This window comes from Filicampus tigris, chromosome 1 (assembly GCF_054856515.1).
Source record: "Filicampus tigris isolate MCC_2025a chromosome 1, RoL_Ftig_1.0, whole genome shotgun sequence".
NCBI lineage: Eukaryota > Metazoa > Chordata > Actinopteri > Syngnathiformes > Syngnathidae > Filicampus > Filicampus tigris.
The window spans coordinates 8,363,065-8,385,308 of NC_141217.1; the positions used below are offsets into that span (position 1 = coordinate 8,363,065).

Genomic DNA, 22,244 nt, shown 5'->3' on the forward strand with positions numbered 1-22,244 from the left:
CTTTCCCATAGGCAGCCAGCAGCCATGGCTGTTGGACCGTGGCTCTCTGATCCCTTTAACAAATGCACATTTACCACCGTCCATCTGTAGAGAGAGAGCTTGAGCAAAAGTACAAAACATTTACACCATTGTACACTTGTGCTCATGACGTCCGCTGTAAACTCTTGATTTAATATTGTAAGTTTCTTGTAGGTAAGAATTGTAAGCTATGTTTTTTTAAATAACACTATTACATACCATTTTGCCTCTTTAAAAGCAGACATGTAAATGTTTCACAATTGAAAAGTTTTCGGGTGTCTTCATTAAAATGTCTCTGGCATTCTTCTATCAAAAAATACAAAGAAAGACGGCACACGTAACATCCACTTACAAGTTAACACTGGTTGAAATAACTCTTTGGAGAGAAGCAGCATATTCTCATGAAAATGAGTCACTGCTTACCTCCAATACAATACTGAGTACAACTCACCAAATTACACTAATACGTGCGTGTGGCTCGTGCAGCAGACACCAAACACAGCCCCATTTCAACAGCTTCGCCAAACCGCCAACCTACGTAATGCCAGTCATCAGAAGCTAATCTTTAAAACACTATTAGTTAATGCTTTTCTGTGTTATTACTGCAGCTCTGCTTACCTTCTCGCCCTGCCTAGCAGTCACAGGCGGATAAATTGAGGGTGGGGCATTATGTAATGTAAAATCCAACATTTTGAGCACTCCACTTAGAGACACATTTTTGGAAATAAGCAGCTAACTCCAGAGAAACAACTGTTTGGATATAACAGTTGTTTTGTTTTTTTCTCAGACAATCACATGGTGCATTCAAACAATACTAAAAATCAACACTTGACAAAAGAAAAAGACAAACGAACCACAAGAGTCTGCAGTAATGCGGTCATATTCAAAGTAAAATAGCCAATAAGTCAGAGAGTACCTGTCCTTCGCTGGATTTGGCCATGTTTGTCGTTGTCTTCTTTTTTTTTTTTTTTTTCTGAGTCGTTTATGGAGTTAGAGCACGTTGCTGGGCAATCCGCGGATTAATTACGTGCGTGACAACCTTATAGCCTGCAGCGGAAGATTTGATTCTGTTTAAGTGTACCCTCGGTGCACATGATCAGACTCTTGCACCAGATGTTTGTAACCTCCTTCCTAGACAATTGCAGAGCCACGATGCTGTCATGTGGACAATGCACACAGTCCAAGTGCAAGTGCACACAACACGTAAAATACCGCATTTCTCAATTCAAGTTTATGACACTGCATTCAGTGCGGGGAACACCCTTGAATCATAAATGCGTCACGTGAGGTGATGAATGATTCCATTCTGGAGTCATTTTGTAAAAGCTGTCACTTGCAGTGACCTGTCCTTTTAGCAGCATTGGGAATGTAAATAAGGAATGCATACGGTCTTGGAATGAGTGTAAGCTGCTTGTGACGCTCTGTCCGGCATCACAGACAGCAAACATGTCTGTCGGTGTCTGTTTGTGTGTATGTTGGCGGCTTATCCCATCCATCGCCGTGCGTGTGTGTCATGTCGAGCGTGTGTATGCAAGTCATGTGAGGGCGAATAATACAAGGTCATCAGAATAACATTAGCGAGAGAGAGAGAAATTGATGTGGGGGGGGGGGGGTTGTTTGCTGTGCAAGCGGTGGGTGGATGGTTGGATGCATTCAAATGCATTCGGGGAGGGAGGTAGAGCAAAAACAAGGGATGCTGAGGGAGAAAATGGTATATTCATAGCAGCAGTGGTATTTATAGCCGCCCGGAGGAGAGGAGAGTGTGGGGGCGTGGCTTGGTTGGCTTCATGAGGCAGAGAGGGAGGGAATGGGAGGAGTGAAGCATCTCTGGTGTGAGAGGGAGGCTATTTAGCGTATTTGGCAGGAGAGGGGAAGAAAGAGGGGAGGGAGGGCTGTTTTTGAGTCTGAGATGCAAGGGAGAGAGAGATGGGGGGGGGAGGTAGGAGAGTACTGAGCTGAGAGGAATCTGTCAGATTCAAACACACACGACTCTCGCTGTCTGTGCGATGAAGAGAACGAGGGATGGGAGGAGAGATCTGAGGAAAAGATAGAAAGAGACAACAGAGGAGCACAAAGTGAGGTATGCAGCGCTGACAGCCAGTGTGTGTGTGTGCGTTCGTTGATGTGTTTACACTCTACGTGTGTGAGTGCGTGCGTTCTTGTGTACATGTAAAGTGAATGACTTTGTATTTATGTAGTATTTAGTTTGGAGCTTTAAAAGCATTTGTAGACGGCACATGCTGACTCCATTATGTAACGTGAACATTATGTTCAGTGTGCGTGTATGTGCTTGTGTAATTACGCTGAGGTGTTTATGTGGCTATTGTGTGGAGCTGTGCCACAGTGTCTCATTGGTCGCAAGAGGTGATTTATGGCAATTGTAAATAGAAGTCAACACACCACATCAGCTCATTCTTAATGTCATGCTTCTGTCCAGCATCTATGCGGTTTCCCATCTATTAGCCGAAACTAAGCAGACGTCACATGAGAGCGGTATTTACCTTTGGCGTTTGGCTTTGCAAAAACACATTATTAAAATAAAATAAAAAACTACGTCTACTGCTCTTGAAATCAATGAATATACTTACTTGTAAAAATAAGAATAAGGAAATTAAAAGACTGCTCAATAAATAAAGGAGCGCTCATGATTGACCTCTGCCACGAAGAGTTTGGTGCTGGGGGGCCAAGGGGGATTTGGCCAATGCCCAAGAAGTGCAGCCCCAACCAGCGCCAATTTCCATTTGTTTGTGCACTGTGGGTCTCCACCCCCATTGGCCTCCGGTCCGAAGCCAAGTCTTGACAAACTGAACCAACACCACCAATATTGATGGGGGTGCAGATGTGTCGCACCTGGCACCTTGATTGCTCAAGGGCACCTTGACTTTGTTTGGGAAGTAAACTGGTCCCCCTGCAGTAGAGCTGGGCGATTATAGAATTAAAAAAAATATATTTTTAAAAGAATACCTTATTGATATTGAAGTCATAATTAAGAAAAATGAGTGTTCATTGATTTCCAAACTTGGTGTTTATTCAACTACCAAAGATCAACAACTCAAAACTACCAGCATACCCTCATGCCTATTCATCATGTTCAGCATGTTGAAGACTTCATTCTTAAACACGCTATTCTTTCAAAATGATCTTGTAAAAATGTGAAACTCAAGCCTCCAGCCTTTTTATTGTACGTATAGTACTGCATCCACACCTTTGCGTCTTTGCACACATTCAAAGTGTGAATATGCATCTCCCTTATGCCTTTATCTTATTTATTTTATCTTATTTTTTTTATTTTTATTTTTTTTCACAAGACTTGGGACTTACTGAGCCAACCTAGAACCTCAAGTATCGTATTTTGCGCCATATCATGTGGAAATGCGTGTTGGTATGACAATAAAAGTGCTTGAGTCCTTGATAACTCAAGTTTAAAAAAACCTTGAAAGAGCAACCACAAACTAAATTAGGAACAAAGTAAAACAAGAATCGACTAAAATAATAAAACAATAAACGCAGACTGTTCCTGCTGTGCGTGCGTTAGCCTCTTGGGGCAGCGTGGTGCCGTGCATACAAGGAGTACACACTTATGCTCGGATAAGAAGCATAGCGGAAAAAACTTGAGCTTCAATTCTATTGATATAACTCGTTTTTTAACAGATTGGGAAGAATTTATCCTCTTGAGCAGTGTTTTTCAAACTTTTTTGAGTCAAGGCACATTTATTTCATTGAAAAAAATGCTGCGGCACACCACCAGCTGAAATTGTGAAAAAAAAAAGCTTATTTTAATAATATAAGTGTTATATTGTTTATATAAGCATTTGTTTAACATTGAAGAATAACGTTATATTACAACGCCTCGAATAGGAATTAAATAAACACGAATAAAGAAGTATTTTATAATGTTTCATACTTACTCAGTATGAAACATGGGCCTGTTTGGATAAACATCAGGGGCGGAGCCATGAGTGGGCCTGGGTGTGCACAGGCCCTCCCAGATTGAGAGACTGCCCACCCAGTGAGATTCATGAAAAGCATATATACTTTAAAATTTGTAGTAAATTATGAAATTATTTTTGAATTTGTGTTTGTTGTTGTTTTTTATTTTATTGAATATTAAGAATGGCATAATTGTGGTTGTCTAAGGAAGATCTGTACATTGTCATTTTATTTTAATATACGATGTGTCGGGATAGGAGCCTTGTGCTCAGTGAGAGAAATATTCATGCCCACCCTGATTTTTCCAGGCCCACCCATTAGCCACGTTCTGGCTCCACCCCTGATAAACATGCGCCACTAATTCGCTTGTCTCTAAACAAAGACAATTAGCTAACTCCTGCTGCTGCTGCTACCTACTGGTATGGAAGAGTACTACAATGTAGTAACTACATGATTACGCTGCCAGGCGCTAGACTGCACAGGCACACAAATTAGATAATTTCCCACGGCACACCTGACAATATCTCAGTGTGCCGCGGCACACAGTTTGAAAAACACTGCTCTTGAGCATTATGCTACCTGTGTGTATGTTTCTACAGTGGTTGTGTGTGAATATTAATTATTTGAGGGAAGCCGATGCTAATTTCCTGTTAGCATATCAATGGGATTTTACATTGACTTTGGCAGTGGTGATGTTGCTCAAATGAAGCATGTATTGCATTTAAATATGCAATGTGTGTAATTATTTTTGTTGTGTGTTGAGTTTTACAGTAAAAGCCAACTGGGGTGTCATTAAACAGCTTCAAGGGCCCTCAGGGAGGGCAGAATCACATACATGTGACGTCACACGCCTGCTGCACAAGCAACGCGATGCATTCGGGGTATTTTTACAACGTTGGGGACTGGGAAACACACCGTACCATTTGGCACATTACTTATTTTTCTTTGATTAGAATGTCTATGATCCAATGAGCCAAAATCCAAATCACAATTAAATTCAGATTAATCTCCCAACCCTACCCAGCGGCCAATTCCAATGTTCTTTTACAATGGGCCTAGAGCACACACAACACTGTTCATACTGAATGAACACAGAGAATTGGTGGGCTATGCAACTGTGTCACTCTGCTGAGCATTTGGGTAATTTTGGGTTTGATGCCTTGCTTTAGGGCACTAGGACAGTATCCAGGAAGTGAACTGCTTAGTGCTTACTCCCCAGTAACCAGTCTCAACGTTTACATTTTTCACTTATAGATGTTCTTGATACGTTTTGGTCCAAAACCAAATCCTGAGCTGAGGAAAACACAATTCAATGGTTATGTACTATATAATTAACTTATATTAAGCAAATAAAGCAGAACTAAAGGTTATAGGTCACACAAGGTGAGATGTATCAGATTGTAGAACATTTCCATCAAGCTATATAGTATGGCGTTTGGTCATTTGTGAAGGGCACCGCACAAATGGATCTGTACCACTTCATTTTTTTGCACCCTTCTTTTGGCCAATCAACCAATCAAATAGCTAGGGTACCAAAATTGTGGAGCTTGTCCAACCAAGAATGTTCCATACCTTTGTGGTAAGGTAACAGGAAAGTCATAACAGGCTACATTTTTCCTGGCACCGTTTGCCCAATCAATGGGCTCCAGCATGCCCGTGATCCTAGTGAGTATAAGTGATTAGGAAAATGAATGTTTCCCAACCGTTATCAAGCCAAGGCACCCCCCATTTTACATTACAAAAAAATCTCATGGCACACAAATGAAAATGTCCCAAATGAAAACTAAAGTAAATTCATTATGATCATGTCTCAAATTACTAGAACTGTTTAATTGAATACAAAGCTGATATAGACTTGCAAGAAGTCATGACTTCTTCTGTTGCGTGAATGGCAACAGATGGTTGAAACGTATTATTGTACCTTCTGCCTGTCACAGAACGTTGCTGACATAGATAAATGAGTAAAAATATATTTTTAATTACAACATTTTGGGGCGAACAAAGTGAAATTGTATAATTTCCCACAGCACCCATTGTGACCTCTCATTGCGCACTGGGTGCCACGGAACGCTGATAGGGATTCACTGACCCAGATGATGAAGCTTTCACAATTCCATTTCAAAACATCCTGCGCTGAGCTGAACTAGACTGTACCATTTGAAGAAAACATGACAAGTTTTGTATTGATTAAAAATTCAATAGGCCAGGGGTCACCAACTCCCGTCCGCGAAGGCCCCTATCCTGCATGTTTTAGATGCTTCTAAAACACCTGATTCAAGCGATCGGGATCGTTATCGGGCTTCTGCAAAGCTTGTAGAGAAAGTGAAGAAAGTAAATAGCATGTGCAAAACAAGCAATTTGAGCCATAATTATAATAATGTGCTCACTGTCTAAATTATTCTTCAGAAATGGACCTCTAATTACTGTCCGTATGTCACAGGGAAGTTTATTGTACACAAAGTCCTTTCTGCAGAGACATAAGCCTCTCACCCTGTACAGAGCCAAACTGTTTGTTCTTAATTGCACCTTCTACCAGAGCCTTCAGCTTTGCCTTCCACAAACAAACCCTGTAAATAATCCTCCACATAAACTCAACCACAGCAGGAAGCAGAGAAATGTTGATAGCTGTACGTTAAAAATGGCTCTGATTTTGTTGTCTTCAGTTTAGTTGCTCTGCTAAAGCCTAAAAGGCACCTAGTAAGCAGAAAATATATTGATATCCAGTGGTGTTGATTTCTACCATTTGATTAAAAATGGTCAGCCTGCTTCTTTTTGCAAGAGGTCCTTTGGTTACTGCTGGATGTTTATTTCCCTAAAAGAGTCATCCCCGCGGTGGGTTTTTATGTATCTGATAAAAATGAATGTGACTGGAAACCTTCTGAAGGAGGAGACTGTGAATAAATAACATTTGAGTGCGCAGGCTGAGTCTAACCAGAACTCATTTTGTCAGTGATATATCGAATTTGGATTAAGCTTCTGCGGATAACAAATTTTGCAGAGGCCCAATTTGTTTGACTCATGCTGAATACAACAAAGGCCAGTATGAGGCTGCTCTACCTGCTTGTTGGAGCTCCTTTTTGGGCTTTCTTTGATTCACAGTAAATCAACTTAACGCGTACAAGTCGGAAATCTATGGGTGAACATCTTCCATTTTTCCCATGGGGAGCAATGGAAATAGCCCAGGGTCGAGCGTCATCACAAAACATGCAGGCAGTCTTTTAAGTAACATTTTTAGCTGTCGAAAAAGTGTTAAAAGAAGCTAACCACTTGTAAAATGTAAGAACAATAAAACAGTCAATTAAAAAAAAACTTAAAGAATGGTAAAAGATTAAGATGGTTAGCATTGTAAATGTTCCTCATAGAGCTAATGTTTTAATAGAATAACTTAAAATAAGTTAATCATTATTAAATATAAAAACAAAAACACCCAGAATCCCTTAAAAGGAGAAGCCAACCCAATAATATATTTTTCAAGACTATGCAAGCCCACTAGTTGAAACAAGGCATTCTGATAAATGATGCGTTTGTGGAATATGAGTTAAACAGCAATTAATCTACCCCTTTTTAGCCATCTCAGGGAGCGGCCATTTTGCCACTTCCCTTGACTGAAAATGACATCACAACTGCTCAGGGCTCAGATAACGACCAATCACGGCTGACCTATTTTCTGAAGCTGAGCCATGTTTGGTCGTTATCTGAACCGAACTGAGCAGTTGTGATGTCATTTTCAGCCGCCCCCTGAGATGGTTTAAAAGGGGTGGATTAATTGCTTTCTAACTCATATTCCACAAACGCAATATTAATCAGTATTCCGTGTTTCAACTAGTGGACCTGCTGGGAACATATTCTTAAAAAAAAAAAAAGTGTTTGGGTTGATTTCCACTTTAAAACTCATTCACTGTCATTGATGACTTTACTTGTCTTTGCACAGTCCAGCCATTCAATCCCAGGAATTTATTTGTATTTTTTTCCATTTTTTTCAAATGTTAGGGTAAAAAAGGATCTTGAAAATGTCTGGCAGTGAATGAGTTAAGACGGTTCACACTGAGGTTTGAGGCGTGCTCTGTAACCCTCTGATACTATTCTGAAGATTTGAATGACCTCAAATGTGAACTTTTCAATAACATTTTAGCACAATGTCAGAAGAACAAAAATAAATGGTGAAACGTGTAGCAAACCTTACCTTTGGACGAGTGATGCCTTTGATGAGCCCCCTTTTCTTCTAATGTTGTCATGAAAGAAAGACTTAAATCAAAGCTGCAAGTAGCAATGGAAGCGCACTTAGATGAATTACCCAGTAGAAGTTTGTCAGTGTACGGTTACATGCCACCAGGATAAACACATTTGAAATAATTGGTGAGTTTCTGGGCATGTTGCACCTCCCCCCAAAAAGGAGGATGAATTTGTCACAAGAATAATCAAACATGGTTCCAAGCGGTTATAAGTTATGAATGATATTACTGAAAATAATAATACCTAATAGGGTTTTAAAAAAGTTTTAATGATGAAATGTGAAACTCTGCCTTATTTTATTGATATCAGCCTACTGAGATACAGTACTCACTGAGCTCTTGCAGAGATTTATGGCTAAAAGGCAGCATCAAGGAATGCATACTAGTCTTTAGAAGACACTCCCAGGGGTGTTTTAAAAACTTCCTAGGAGGCAGGAGAGGTTATTGCTCTGAACCATTTCCCTTTGACAATCTCCTACCAGTGAGCCAAACACATTGAGGGTCACACCTCAGCAAATGGACAACAGCATGCGATTTTGTCACATTTCAGTGCTTGCCTGAAAAAACAAAACAAAAAAAAACCATTTAGTGAAATAATAAAACAACTTGCCAAATGAGTCACTGATGGTGAAGTTGTAAATTCGCTTGATTCTCGTGCAGGAAGTGTGGGTTTAGTTCCCACTCAATTACGGTTTGATGATTGATTGGTCCAGGTCCAGGGTTTAGTCCATCCCCGCGAGCCTAAACCGGAAAAACGGTATAGAAAATGGATGGATGGGTAATTTATTTATGACTTATTTTCTACTAGTGGGAATTTGCAGCTGTTCGAGACAGCACAGCTGCAGGAAAAATTCAAAATCAAGTGACATTTTACATTCTTGTATTACATTACAGTACATTCAATCGGAATGACTATCCCCATGCACGTGCAAACATCTGCAGTGACCCTAGCCGAATATGCTGCACAGACTTTTTTTTTTTTCAAGGTGTGGTGAAATGAGATCACAGGCTAAGGCAACATCTGTAAATGTCATCAAGACAACTTTGTAACATTACATGGTATTATTGGTGATATTATCTTATCTAAATTGAACTCGGTATAATGTGCCTCTGTGTGTGTGTTTGCACTCGATACAATATTGGAGTGCCTACATATATCAGGGCATCTGTCATTGCTCACAAAACCACAATATAGTGGTTGCCCAACTTGGGAATTGGAAAAAAAAAATGTAGTTATGCGTGCTAGATGGTAGCGGTAAACTCAACTCACTTCAAAAGTCTTCAAAAAAGCAGCTTCAACGTATTTATTGCCATGACCAGTTGGGGATTACTGTCACACTAAACAGGTTGTGTATTGAAAACATCCAAGCAAGGATCTCAGATAGCTCAATGCTAACACACAAAGCAAAACGCCATTGACAGAATAATGAATAGCATTGATAGTTGCAGCGTTTTAACCCTTTAAGCGATGGCTGTTTGGACACAAATGGCAAAGCAACACTTGTAAACAGACGATATAACAAAACTCACAGACATACATTATGTTCTCTATCTTCTAAAAAAAACCCCGACTATTATTACTTTTATTGCACCAAAAGGAGCACGATGTGGGGCTGAAACAGATTCATGGCACTCCTATCCGTTTCAGTGGGGTAAAAGCATTTGAGTGTTTTGACTTATAAGGATGTTCATGGAATGAATTACACTTAACAAACCAAGGTATTTTTGTAATATTTCAAAGAGGTTTGGTTTTAGGCATATTCTAATATTGAACTCATACAGTACTAGTTAATGTGAAACTGTTGCCACTATTTGGCAAGCTCAACTATGATAAACATGGCAAAAGAATTAGACTACAATGTTGATTCATTTCCCAACTTGCGTGACCCAAGTTAAGTATGGTTGCAGATTTCAGTGTAAGTCTGTCTGTCAGGAAATGCACACTCTACAATCCGCCATACCATCAAACAAAATGTCCCCCTTGCTCATTCCATTTTACAACATATCCTGTGTTATATCTGATGAGGCGTCACTTCTTTTTCTTTTCAGCAATAGCTGAAAATCCCTTCTGTATCAGTATGAGCCACACGTGTTTCCTTTTTTGTCTTTAATCTGCTTTGAAGTAAGTTTTGGGATCATCTTGACTCTTACTATGTAAAAAAAAATGCATATGATAACCTTGGTATGAACTTCTTAAACTGTACAAAGGTCTAATTCAATTAGACAAGTTCCATATTTGATAGCGTGCATTTACGACTCAATCCTTAAAATGCAGTCGTGTCTTGATGTGTTGAAATGAAATGAAAAATGAAATTAATGAATTTAAAACCATCTACGTTTACTAACAATGTTCTATTACAGTATTTACTTGCATTATTTTCTGTCAAAAATCCAACTAAAATTCTCAACAGCCAGTGTTTCTTGACCTTTTGTGTTACACCTCATGATTGTTAAATCCCTCCCAGGCAGATCTTGAACGTTCGCTTTGTTCCGTGCCGATTTAGGTCGCACACTGATGAAGGCCTGCGAGCCTCATCCAAGGTCTCAGTGTCCTCACAATTCTCAGCTGTGGGAAATCACTCCATTTGTTCACTGTAATTCTCCATTAACTTCCAATTTCTTTTTGTAGCGGAGCTTTGGCTGGGCGACAGAAATTGAGCTTTTTAATCATAATACTAATGCTGCTGCTATGCAAGGTGTCAACGTTTAGTGAAGACACAGCGCTTGTAAAGCCCATGCAGCACAGTGTAGCTGTGCTAGTTCAATAATCGATGCGGGCCAGCCGATGAGGAACAATCAAACTTGCTGTCAAACTGGCAGACTTTGCCACTCATTGCAGTGTGCTGAAACTTGTTAAGACACAGGATGTGGTGAGTCGTTGCTTTTTTTCCTATGGTGTGTGGTTGTCTGTGCTTGCCTCCTGTGCAAAACCTTGTATGCCAAAACACTCAAACAAGCAACTCCAATGCAACTGTGTGTGACTACTGGACTTTACACTTTTTGAGCCTTTCTTTTGCTTTCACACCTCATTGACTGCATTTCCAGACAATGTGTGCTTTAACCCCCTACAGTACAAGCCACTCCACGTGTCAAAAAACAATCTCGGTGAGACTTAACTAAAAAAACGGGAAAAGTAAATTGTGTTCTTTTTCCATACGTTTGTAATAAGGCCAATTGCTCTATCACGGAAGATGGAATATGATTGTGCAGCAGCGTTGAAAGATGGGCTAACTGATGATTATTCCATGACAGGGAATACTATTATAATATTATTTTCAATATGAAGCATTGACATGGAGTACCCCAAATTGACATTTTTGTATGGGAAGCCCTGTCTGTGACATTACCGGTTTTGATTCTGTGGCCAGGGCTCATTCCATCATGTCTTAACCCTTACATATAGCTCATTTTCAGACTCATCCATATTGGCAAAGTATGTAAAACATACACGGAATTTATTTGTCTTTGGTAGTATGAGGTACACTAGTATGTTGCAATAACAAAGAAAGACGTGCCACATAAGCATATTCTTTCCGTAATGTAAGGATACCATTTGTGCAGTACTACCACAATGAGAGCTGTGCAACAATGCGAAGAGTCATCAAGCAAAGATAAAGTGACCAGTGGTGCGGTAATTATAGTACTATGACGGTTGTGCAGAACATGCACATGATCATCGCACCCTTTAAAGTGACCAGTGGCAGTAGCAAAAACAAATCAAAGCAAATAACTTTCACATTCAATTTGGGTAGTGGTAGTAAACATCAATGCAGTTGAAATGCTACACTTTGTTGCTGGGTATTTTATAGTTACAACTTAACACAACAACAGTAGTGAGGCCTTCTCTGCTGGCCTCTCCGAAACATTGACCTACATTTGCAACCTAAATGCATTCCATGAAATTTTATTAATTTATTCCAAACAGTCTATTGTCTTAATTTTGTAGCGTTTTTCTTGGCTACACTGCTTTCAGCAAGTTTATATGGATTTAAAAAAAAAAAAAAATCAACCTCTATTTGCTGGCATGTCAATCTTATCTGCCCAAGGCCTTCAATATCAATATAATGCTGTATAATCTTAAAACTGTATTCACAATGGGAATGTCTCTTCAACCAATCACATTTCAAATTCACATCACAAGGCTAGCTAGCTAGCCCATAATAATGTCAGCTCTTTTCTGTCCTCCGATTGGTCGTTCAGAGTAAGCCAAATTCCACTAGCATACACATCTGCAGCAATCTACACACAGTAATACATTTGATAATCAGCATCTATGATGAGTAAGATGTATTTTATTTTAATGGTTTATGTTTTTGTCATATTAAGTCAATGTTGATTCTACTACTACTACAAATGATGTATGGAACACAGTATATTGCATTTTTGAACTGAATTTCTCTCTCTCTCTCTCTCTCTCTCTCTCTCTCTGTCTCTGTAATTGCAATGTCATAGTGGTGGTATTAAGAGGTGCATTAAGTCGTGGAGGTCCCGACATTTAACAGGTGCCATATTGTTAATTGGCAAAATTTGATTTCATTTTCTTCATTTTAACCATGAAAGACAACAGAACAACAACATTCAGGCCATGTTACTTCCCTCCAAATCCACACAACTATGCGAGGCAGACTTGCTAACCACTCACCTTCCGGGACTGCCTTTTTATTTATTCATTGATTAACTGATTTATTTATTTATAAACGATCATGATTATCATTGCTAAGTTCTATTATTCATAGTCTGTCACTAAAACCCATCTCTAAAGACCTGTGGAATTAATAACAGATATTGATGTTTTATTTAATCCTTGTTGACACGCAACACTTTGAGGTGACTCACAGTTGGGCACCAAACACAGAATGCCAATACAGAGAAGAAAAAAACAGATCCATTGTTAAAGTGCTGGTGAATTGTTGACTGTGGCTGCTGATATTAAGATATAGTACACAGTATATAGTTCAAGATTAATAAAACACTGTGGAATATGTATCCAATGTGGGCTACGTATACTCCTCCTAAATTGAATACACAACAAACACGTGACATCATAGCACATGAATTTTATTGTGTAAAATGGGTCAGCATCCATATCAACATTTCTGTTTTCTTTTTTCTGTGACTTTTAACTTTATGGACATCACCGACCTTGAGGCACTGAATGTCCTTTGTCACGCCTGTTACTCATCACCTCTCATCCTTCCACCCCCCTCCATTCTTCCTCCGTCATCACCCTCCTCATCACAGCATCCTGGCACTGTCCATTCTTTGACGTGACCCCCATCGGACTGTCCCTCCTACTAAATCTCCCTTCTTCGGTGTCACTATCCCTTTTGCTCTCACCCTGGCCTCATTTGTCCGCTCTCTCATTTTCCCATTGCACACATCATAAATCTCCCTCTCTTTCTCCCAGCTGTCTTCTTCCATCCATCCATATCCTCTAAACATGATACTCTCCTCTCGCTATCCCACGTTCAGAACAATCCGCAAATGGATCGGCATTCCACGGGCACGACGAACCGGCCTGACATCCCTGGCGAGTGCGGCACTAGGTCAATCAAGGTGTGAGAAGAGAAGTGGAAGGTTCACAGAATACATGCGCTGAGGCTGGAAGGTTAAAGGAGAGGCACCTTGGACGTGAAGGACGCCAGACTTAGGAGGAAGAGGAGATAACAGACAAGCATCAAGTGGGTGGCAAAGATGATGACCTCACACGGAAAACTGAGGAAGGAGAAGGGGAGTCTGGCCGAATATGAATGTCAGATGAAAGGTGAGTCACCGGGCATGTGTACACGATTGTGTTGTGTCATAGGTAGACACACGGCAGACACTTCTTTAGGTCTACTGTACGATCACCAGTGATGTGGAAGTTACTTCCAAAATGTAATGTATTTCATACTACTAATTGATTACCAGAGCTGGGCACTTGACCCTTTTTTGCCGGTCTGGCCGCGACCCTCCACCCCTGACCTGGGTACCCTTCCGTCCTCGACCCCCCGCGCCCTTATTCATAAAAATTATCACCCCCCGCCCAAAAAAAACACAAAAACATGCATGACGTGTATTTCCAGAAGTAGGAAAGACGCCAGAAGAAGTGCATGAACTCCACCTTTATGTACTAGCGTCATCCTTGAGTGCTGCGCATAGCTTGACTATACTCGTGGACACAAGTTGTTTTGAAACAGTCGCGTTCCAAGTCGGGGGGGGCGTCGCTTCAAAAAGACAGCGACAACAATGGATATCGTGCCTGCTACAACCATAAAGGGACCGAGATGACTATACGATGCATTTAATTGTATTGCGAAAACAATCTGGGAGGTAGCTGCAAAGGGGGAACATGGGTGAGTATCTTCTTTACACACACATACGTGATATAACACCCATGCCGCTGCCAAACTAGTTTGCTTTGCAGCAGCAACGAGCTGCATGGTGCATTCTCTGCTCCGTGTGGGAAACTGTATGTCATTGCAACATGTGACATAATGGACCGATCAGAGCAGCAACAATTCCTGATGGGTGCATGGCATGTGTCGCAGACCTGTTGCCAACAGCACAATGTGCCGGTCATGTGAATCAATGCGGCAGGAGTAGAAAGAAGCCAATAACTTCCCCCCACAGTTAATTAGTTCTAAAACGAAGCCTTCCACCGAGTAGACTGAGATGAAATTTGGCCGCCTCGCAACCATGTCACACGCATGAGGGCCGATTAGTGGGCCAGACTAAAATCCACTTCCGGCCATGCTTAGTCCAGCCCTTTTTTAAAATTTGTCAGCCCCCAGCAACCGCCCCAAAAATGGGCATCCGGCCGGGCTGGAGGGTCCGATCGATCCGGCCCCGGGACGGACTGCCCAGCTTTGCTAATTACTTGCATTTGAAAATAATACCGTCTGTGTGGAGTAGTAAGTTATTTATTACTTTTAAGTTATTTTTTATTTCTCAGTTAATGGTAATTCCTCATATAGCGGAGGTGTGGTCAGGGCACAATTAAAGTCTAATGTGATCAATATTGCATCTGCAAATAGTGGTTACCATGAAAAGCTGAATTACAATAATGTAATGTAATGAACTGTAGAATGATTAAACAAGCAAAACCTTTTCACAGGATGACCCAAACTCAACAACTTAGAAAACGTAGAATTATGCGCTACTGCCATTTCGCTATCTCCAAACCAAACCGTCTTCTTCTATTGTTTTAAGCGTCTTCTTCTCGTTATTTATGGCTGTTGCGCCTACAGTGTTTATTCAAGACTTCCGCCAGTATGACAGATCAGGTTGTAATGAGTTACCAAACTCAGTAAGTAGCTATTATAATGTTGCAAAAATATAATGTGTAGCGTGTTGGATTACTCCATTACCGCCTAAATGTAATACTGTATATTACTGTGACGCATTACTTTCGGAACACGTTACCCCCAACACTGACTATCATCTGCCATTATGAAAACAACGATACACACATTTGGATTGACATTATACCTGAGACACAGAGTTGGCGATAGTACTCTCAATCTGTATTTAAGTGCAGACTCTGAAAAATAGTTAAGGACAAAAGAAAAAGTGTTCGTTTTTTTGTTTTGTTTTGTTTACCATCTGTTATACACAACACCCATTTTGATGCATTCCTCTTCAAAAGTTTTGTTTCCTCTGGCTGGCCGTTTGTAAGAAAAAGACTTTCACTTTCATAAAGAATGACATAAGATGTTAGGAATAGCTGGTCTGGACACAGCCCATTTGCATTATTGGGCTGGGGCAGCGTTTTTTATGTGGCTGTCTAACAATCAAAGTGTAGTTCCTCTACCTACAGCGATGAATTACAAGCCCCCTCTAGACTGCCGGTTCAAGCCAGGATTTAGCTGCCTTTCTCAGGGTTTATATAGCCAGCACTGACACAGAATTTGAAGGACATCCATTCATCCATTTTTTATATTGCTTTTTTCTTAATAAGGTCACCAGTGAGCATTTGGGCTTTTCAGTTGACAGTCAATCACAGGGCACATATAGACAAACAACCATTCACACTCACATTTACGTCAGACAGACAAACTATTTTGAGTCTTTGATTAACCTACCATGCATGTTTTTGGAAACATGTGAATACAGTCCACCCCAAAAGTATTGGAACGTCAACTTCAATTCATTTGGGTTTTAGATCAAAAGATGAATATCACACAAAAGTTCAGAATTCCATCTTTTATTTCATGGTATTTACTGTATGTTAAACAACTAAGGACAGAGCACCTATTGTTTGAAGCAAGATATTTCTCACGTGAACAAAAGTATTGGAATGCACTGTTTTAAATTAACTTAAAGTGAATAACATTTCATATTTGGTGGCATAATCCTTACTGGCAAAAATTGTATTAGACCTGCAACCCATTGACTTTGCCAGTCTGTTGCTGTCGTCATTTGAAATGCTTTTCCATGCCTTTACCGCAGCCTCTTTCAGTTCTCATTTGTTTCTGGGGGTTTCCCCCTTCAGTGTCCTCTTCAGGAGGTGAAATGCATGCTCTATTTAGTTAAGGTCCGGTGACCTTCCACTTTTTCCCACGGATGAAGTCCTTTGTTGTATGGGCAGCGTGTTTTCGGTCATTATCTTGTTGCATAATGAAGCTTCTCCAGATTAGTTTGGATGCATTTTCCTATAAATTGCCTGACAAAATGGTTTTGTAGACTTCAGAATTCATTCTGCTGCTACTGTCATAAGTACCATGAAATAAAAGCTGGAATTCGCAACTTTTGTGTGATATTCATCTTTTGATCTGAAACCCAGATGTCTTCAGTATACAACAAAAGCAAAAAAAATCGGCCTTGCCCTTCCAATTCTTTTGGAGGGGAATGTCTATCAATCAGAATCTCTCAAATGTTGACGCAGAATTGCTAAAGGAAGAATAAGTCCTCCAATATGCAAGTGTATATAAATATATGTTCAGCGGCCCTGTATTCCACTAGGATAGATCCGCACCTGTAGTGAGCTGCAGTAGAATCACATTTGCACATTCAGACACAAAACAAGAGCAATCTGTACTAAAATAACGTAAATTCATGTCATCATCATCATGATTTTTTCTTTACATTGTTTTAATTTAACTGGAAAGTAGTTTAACATTTTATTATGGATGGATGAAGTACATTTTTAAAACAAAATGAAAAAGATAAACATCAAATTAAACATTTTTACTCAACAGTATACCAAATGTAAAACCCAATAAAATAACACAGTTAAATATTTTCCAGTCTTGAGGCTTTTAGTCGGTAAAACCCAAAATAAACACAGTGCCCCCTCAGGAATAATAAAGATGCCTTAAAATGTAAACATGATCATTTTAAAGTTATGAGGCCCTATTTTGGTAGACAGGCGCCCGTGCGCTTGGCGTAAAAATTAGCGTAACTTAATTTCACCTAATCAAGGATTTTCTCACCTGCGTGTTCGACCATTGTTTGCCTCTTACTATTACTTCCTGTTTACTTTTTCAACTTGTAAACCAAAGTACATGCGCTGCTATAAAAAAAATTTAGTACAAATATTTCTGTTGCTCTGTGCGGGCTGGTACCACGTGACTCGCAGACCTGTTGTTGGGGACCACTGGTGTGGAGGTCTTTGATGAGCCATGCGAAAGGTTCCATCGGAATAACACCTCAGCCTTGGAAGGAATCCCTTAATGGAAGCCAAAGCATGAATCAGTTTTGACAGCACTCATATTGCAGCAAATGCGTGTGTATGGGTATACTGAATGTGCATGCATGCATGCATTTTTATACTGGGTTTTGGAAGAGTGCATACCATGGCTCACTGGCTCTGTACTGTACTACAAGGATGTATTTATAGTCGGTATTATCGACGCTGTCTTCTCACATCCAGTCAGCCCCGGGCTGTGTGCACCCAAAATGAAGGGAAAAGAGGGGTGGGGGATGAGAAAGCTGAGGAAGGCTACATGAACAAGAGATGAAGAGTAATGCACAGACACTGTTGATATGAGACAATGATGACTTTATTGGCCTTTTCATGTACAGCACTGGGCCATGCTGAGTTCACTCACCAGCGTGTGTGTGTATTAAAATGTGATTTGGGGTTATAATGAATTACCTGAGAGGAACTAATTGCTACATGAAACAGAGTCAGACACCAATTGGGACCATGTATTCTCTTCTCTTCAGGGAATGGCTAAAATCCCAAATTTGATTATTTCCTTTTCATTGAATCCGTTGTTTATCTTAATTGCTGATAGGGAGAATGACTCAGTGGTCATATATTTATCAAGTCAGTCAGTGCAAATTATTTGTGATTTTTGAAGCAGAAATTTCAGAACATGCTACATTTGTTTACTAATGTAATTTTGTCTTTTTTTTTTAATTTCTTATTCTGTCTTTACTAGTGTTTAGCAACTAGCTTTACAGATAGCTAACATCTTATCCAATTAAGACCAGGAAGCTTCTTGCTGTTTTGGGACTTTACTGGATGTTAACTGTAAAACTGTAACATAAAAAACATAGCAACACATTACAATCATGTTATACATAGTTTGAAACAATATAGACTTATATCAGTCACGGATATTAGCTGCAAACCCTAATAAAGCGTACCGTTAGCACAATGCTAATTTACGTAGGCGTTTCCAGAGGGATGCTAGCACTAACTAGCGACTAGTAACTTATAACAAATTCGGAACTTAAAACGTAATTGAAACATAAATTCTGTAACCTAGTGCAAGCAAACACTCCTCACAATAGTATACTTACAGACAGGTATTTCTGTCGCCAAAATAACACTCTACAGGCTTCAACACTCTGGATTAGCGATGTAGGAGCATTGGCTGGACTACAATGCACTACGGAGCGCCTGGTTTTAACAGGTCGGGTTGTTGAGGGTTGGCTGACACAGGCACTAATGGACGACCGTTCATTATGGCTGCTACTTCTGCCATGAGTGTCACAAGGACGTCATGAGAGAGGTTTGGAGAGTGGATTTTTAACAATATAGTGTCTAAAATACGTCGAGGTACACCGATCATCCTTTCCCACACCCCTCGCATATGAGAGGAGTGAGGAGGATTGAACTTCCAGATGCATGTCTCTTTACTGAGATGGGATTGGAGCTCTGAATCCTATGAATTTATTTTAAGGTCTTTCCATGCTCCAACGAAGTTTGTCCCACAATCTGATCGAAAGAGCTTGGTTGGGCCTCTAATGGCCAGGAATCTGAGAGCATTTATGAAACTCAAAGTTGAGAGGGACTCAACAACCTCGATATGTACTGCTCGTGTGACTGAGCAGGTAAACATCACTGTTCTCCAACACTCCACCTCTTGTCCGACGGACACTGATGTTCCATGGTCCGACCACATCTACTCCAACATGTGTAAAACGGGGAGCTTGCGTGAGACGATCGGGTGGCATGTCTGCCATCTTTTGCTGTTGCACACTTCCTCTCAACCTGTGACAGATTGTGCATTTGTTAAGAACGTTTAACACCAATCTTTTTCCTCCAAGAATCCACAGTCCAGCGGACCTGATGACTCCTTCTGTGATGTGTCTGCCTTGGTGTGCAGTGGTAGAAATGAACTAGTAAACTGGCAATGTGATGCTTTTTTTGGAATTATTATGGGCTGGCTCTGCTCTTGAGGTATTTCTGCAGAAGACACACGTCCTCCCACTCGCAATAGTCCTTCTTTGTCCAGAATCACACTGAGGGTTTTCAATACACTGTGTTTCGTTATGTCCTCTCCTTTGCTTAGAGATTTGATTTCCTTTTCAAATGCTTCATGTTGTACTGTCTGCACAATGACTAACTTGGCTTGGTTTAGTAAATCCAACTTTTGATCATTTGACTCAGTCATTGACTTTTGAATGAGTGTGGCAATGGCTTGTGTAAGACGCTTCCGGTTTGAGAAGCGTTCAAACCTTTGAGAGCCGAGCAACTTCATCACAGTTGTGGTTGCGAAAGTAGAAACTTGTGGTTGAACTTCAGCATCTTTGATAGGTTCAACAAGCTCAAAGTTGTCTGGTTGTGCAGGGTGCTCTCCGTCACTTTTCATTAGGAAGTCGGTCCAGTAAACCAGTTTGTAATGCTTAGAAGAGAAGCTGGGATCTGACGTGTTCCATGATCGGCAGCATTGCATTCGGTGCTTACAAAGTGTCATTGACTGGGATCAGATGACTTTCTGATGCGAGCAACTCGATTAGCGATGTAGATGTAAATTCTTCGATTTGTGTAATTGATGTAGCCTAAGACTACTCGACTGTCAGTGTAGTATTTCACTTTGTGAATTTCAATGTCAAGTTCCACTAGCAATATGTGAGCCAGGTCTACTGCCAGGACCGAAGCGCATAGCTCCAAACAAGTTACTGTGTGAATTTGTCTGGGAGCTAATTTTGACTTGCCCATGCAGAAGCCCACATAAACATGGCCTTTGTTGTCTATAGTTCGAAGATTTGCGACTGCTGATATAGCCAATATGGAAGCGTCTGTAAAGACACACAGCTCTCTCTGACATGTAGACTGGAGTGATCTGTTCACATACTGTCTGGGGATTTGTAGTTTCTCAAGTTCAATGAGTGAGTTTTTCCAAGATTTCCACTGTGCCTCATTTTCTGCAGGCAGTGGACTGTCCCATTCACAGTTCTCTGTGCAAAATTCCCTGATGCGAGCCTTGCCTTGCATAATTATGGGGGCTGCAAACCCAAAGGGGGTCATATAAGCTGTTAACAGTTGAGAGAAGGCCTCTTCGTGTGAATGGCTTGTCTTCTTGTGACATGAGAAAGGTGAAACAGTCATTTTGCAAGTCCCAATTAAGTCCTAGACTCCTTTGGAGTGGCAGAGGCTCTGCTCCATGGTCAAGGTTTTTCAGCTCTTTTGCCCGTTCGTCAGACGGGAGTGCTTCCATTACAACAGGACTGTTGGAAGCTATCTTTTGCAGGTGAATGTTTGAGTCGGAAAGCATTTCTTTCGTGCTTTTCAGAGTCTGGATGGCTTTGGTATGTGAAGGAAAGGAAGCCAGCCCGTCGTCAACATAAAAGTTTTTTAGAACGAACTGTTTGGCCTCTTCGCTGTACTTTTCTTGTGTGACCTGCACCGCCCTCCGGAGGCCATATATCGCTATAGCAGGAGAAGGACTATTTCCAAACACGTGTACAGTCATCCTGTACTCTCTGCTTGTCTTGGTTGGATTGTTGCCTTCGTACCACAGGAAACGGACAAAGTCACGGTGGTCTTCATGAATGACAAAACAATAGAACTTTTGTTCTATGTCTGCAGTAACTGCCACGGGTTCTTTGCGGAACAGTAGGAGGACCCCGATCATCGTGTTGTTCATATCAGGGCCACTCAATAAGACATTGTTCAAAGAGGTGTCTTCATAGGTGGCACTAAAGTCAAATACTACACGTATTTAATTTGGTGTGCGAGGATGATACACGCCAAAAATTAGTAAGTACCAACACTCTTGGTCACTGTTGAGTGGTGGCGCTGGTTCAGCATGTCCTGATTCAAACATTTTCTGCATGAAATCAAAGAAATTTTCTTTCATGTGGGGCTTTTTGTCTAGAATACGACAAAGTGAAGTGAGACCTTTAACTGCTTGGTCTCGGTTGTTAGGTAGTCTGCATCGATTTGGTTTGAAGGGTAGTGGCCCAACCCAGCTGTTGGACTCGTCCATAAACATTTGCTCATCCATTATCTCAAGGACAGTTCATCGTTCACTGATGTGGCAGGTTAGTCATCATGCGGGGTTCTCATGAACAATTTTTCGCTAAGATCGTCATTGTCAGTTAAGTCACTCAAGCTGTTTGTGTTCAATGAATTAAGAATGCCTTCTGTTTTAAGAATCTATTCTTTGACATGGAATGAGTTTGGGCAATAGTCTAAGAGAGATGTGTGACCATTGTTCAACACTGTGGTGCGGTAAACACTGACATGGCTTGGCACGTGAGCACCCCCTAGACAGACTTCACCTATTATGACCCTGCCGATGTCTAGGCATTGGGCGTATGGGGCGTCATGAAGGCCGTTGTAGTGTTCTCTGACCTTGTACAGTCTGGGTATGTCACGGCAGAGAAGAACTAGTATAGAAGCAT

General features: G+C 40.7%; 1 protein-coding gene across 3 annotated transcripts in view; it reads left to right on the top strand.

The window, feature by feature from the left end:
• Window positions 1–1,932: 1,932 nt before the first annotated feature.
• Window positions 1,933–22,244, top strand: part of arhgap4b (Rho GTPase activating protein 4b) — a 46,346-nt gene continuing 26,034 nt past the window's right edge. For 2 of the 3 annotated variants that reach the window (XM_086050344.1, XM_086050361.1), the window contains exons 1-2: window positions 1,933–2,098; window positions 13,653–13,944. In XM_086050344.1, coding sequence (XP_085906470.1) covers window positions 13,875–13,944 — 70 coding nt within the window. In that variant the 5' untranslated portion in view covers window positions 1,933–2,098; window positions 13,653–13,874. Of the gene's footprint in view, window positions 2,099–12,565; window positions 12,683–13,652; window positions 13,945–22,244 lie in introns of those variants that run through there. The other variant, XM_086050351.1, reaches the window with a different exon arrangement.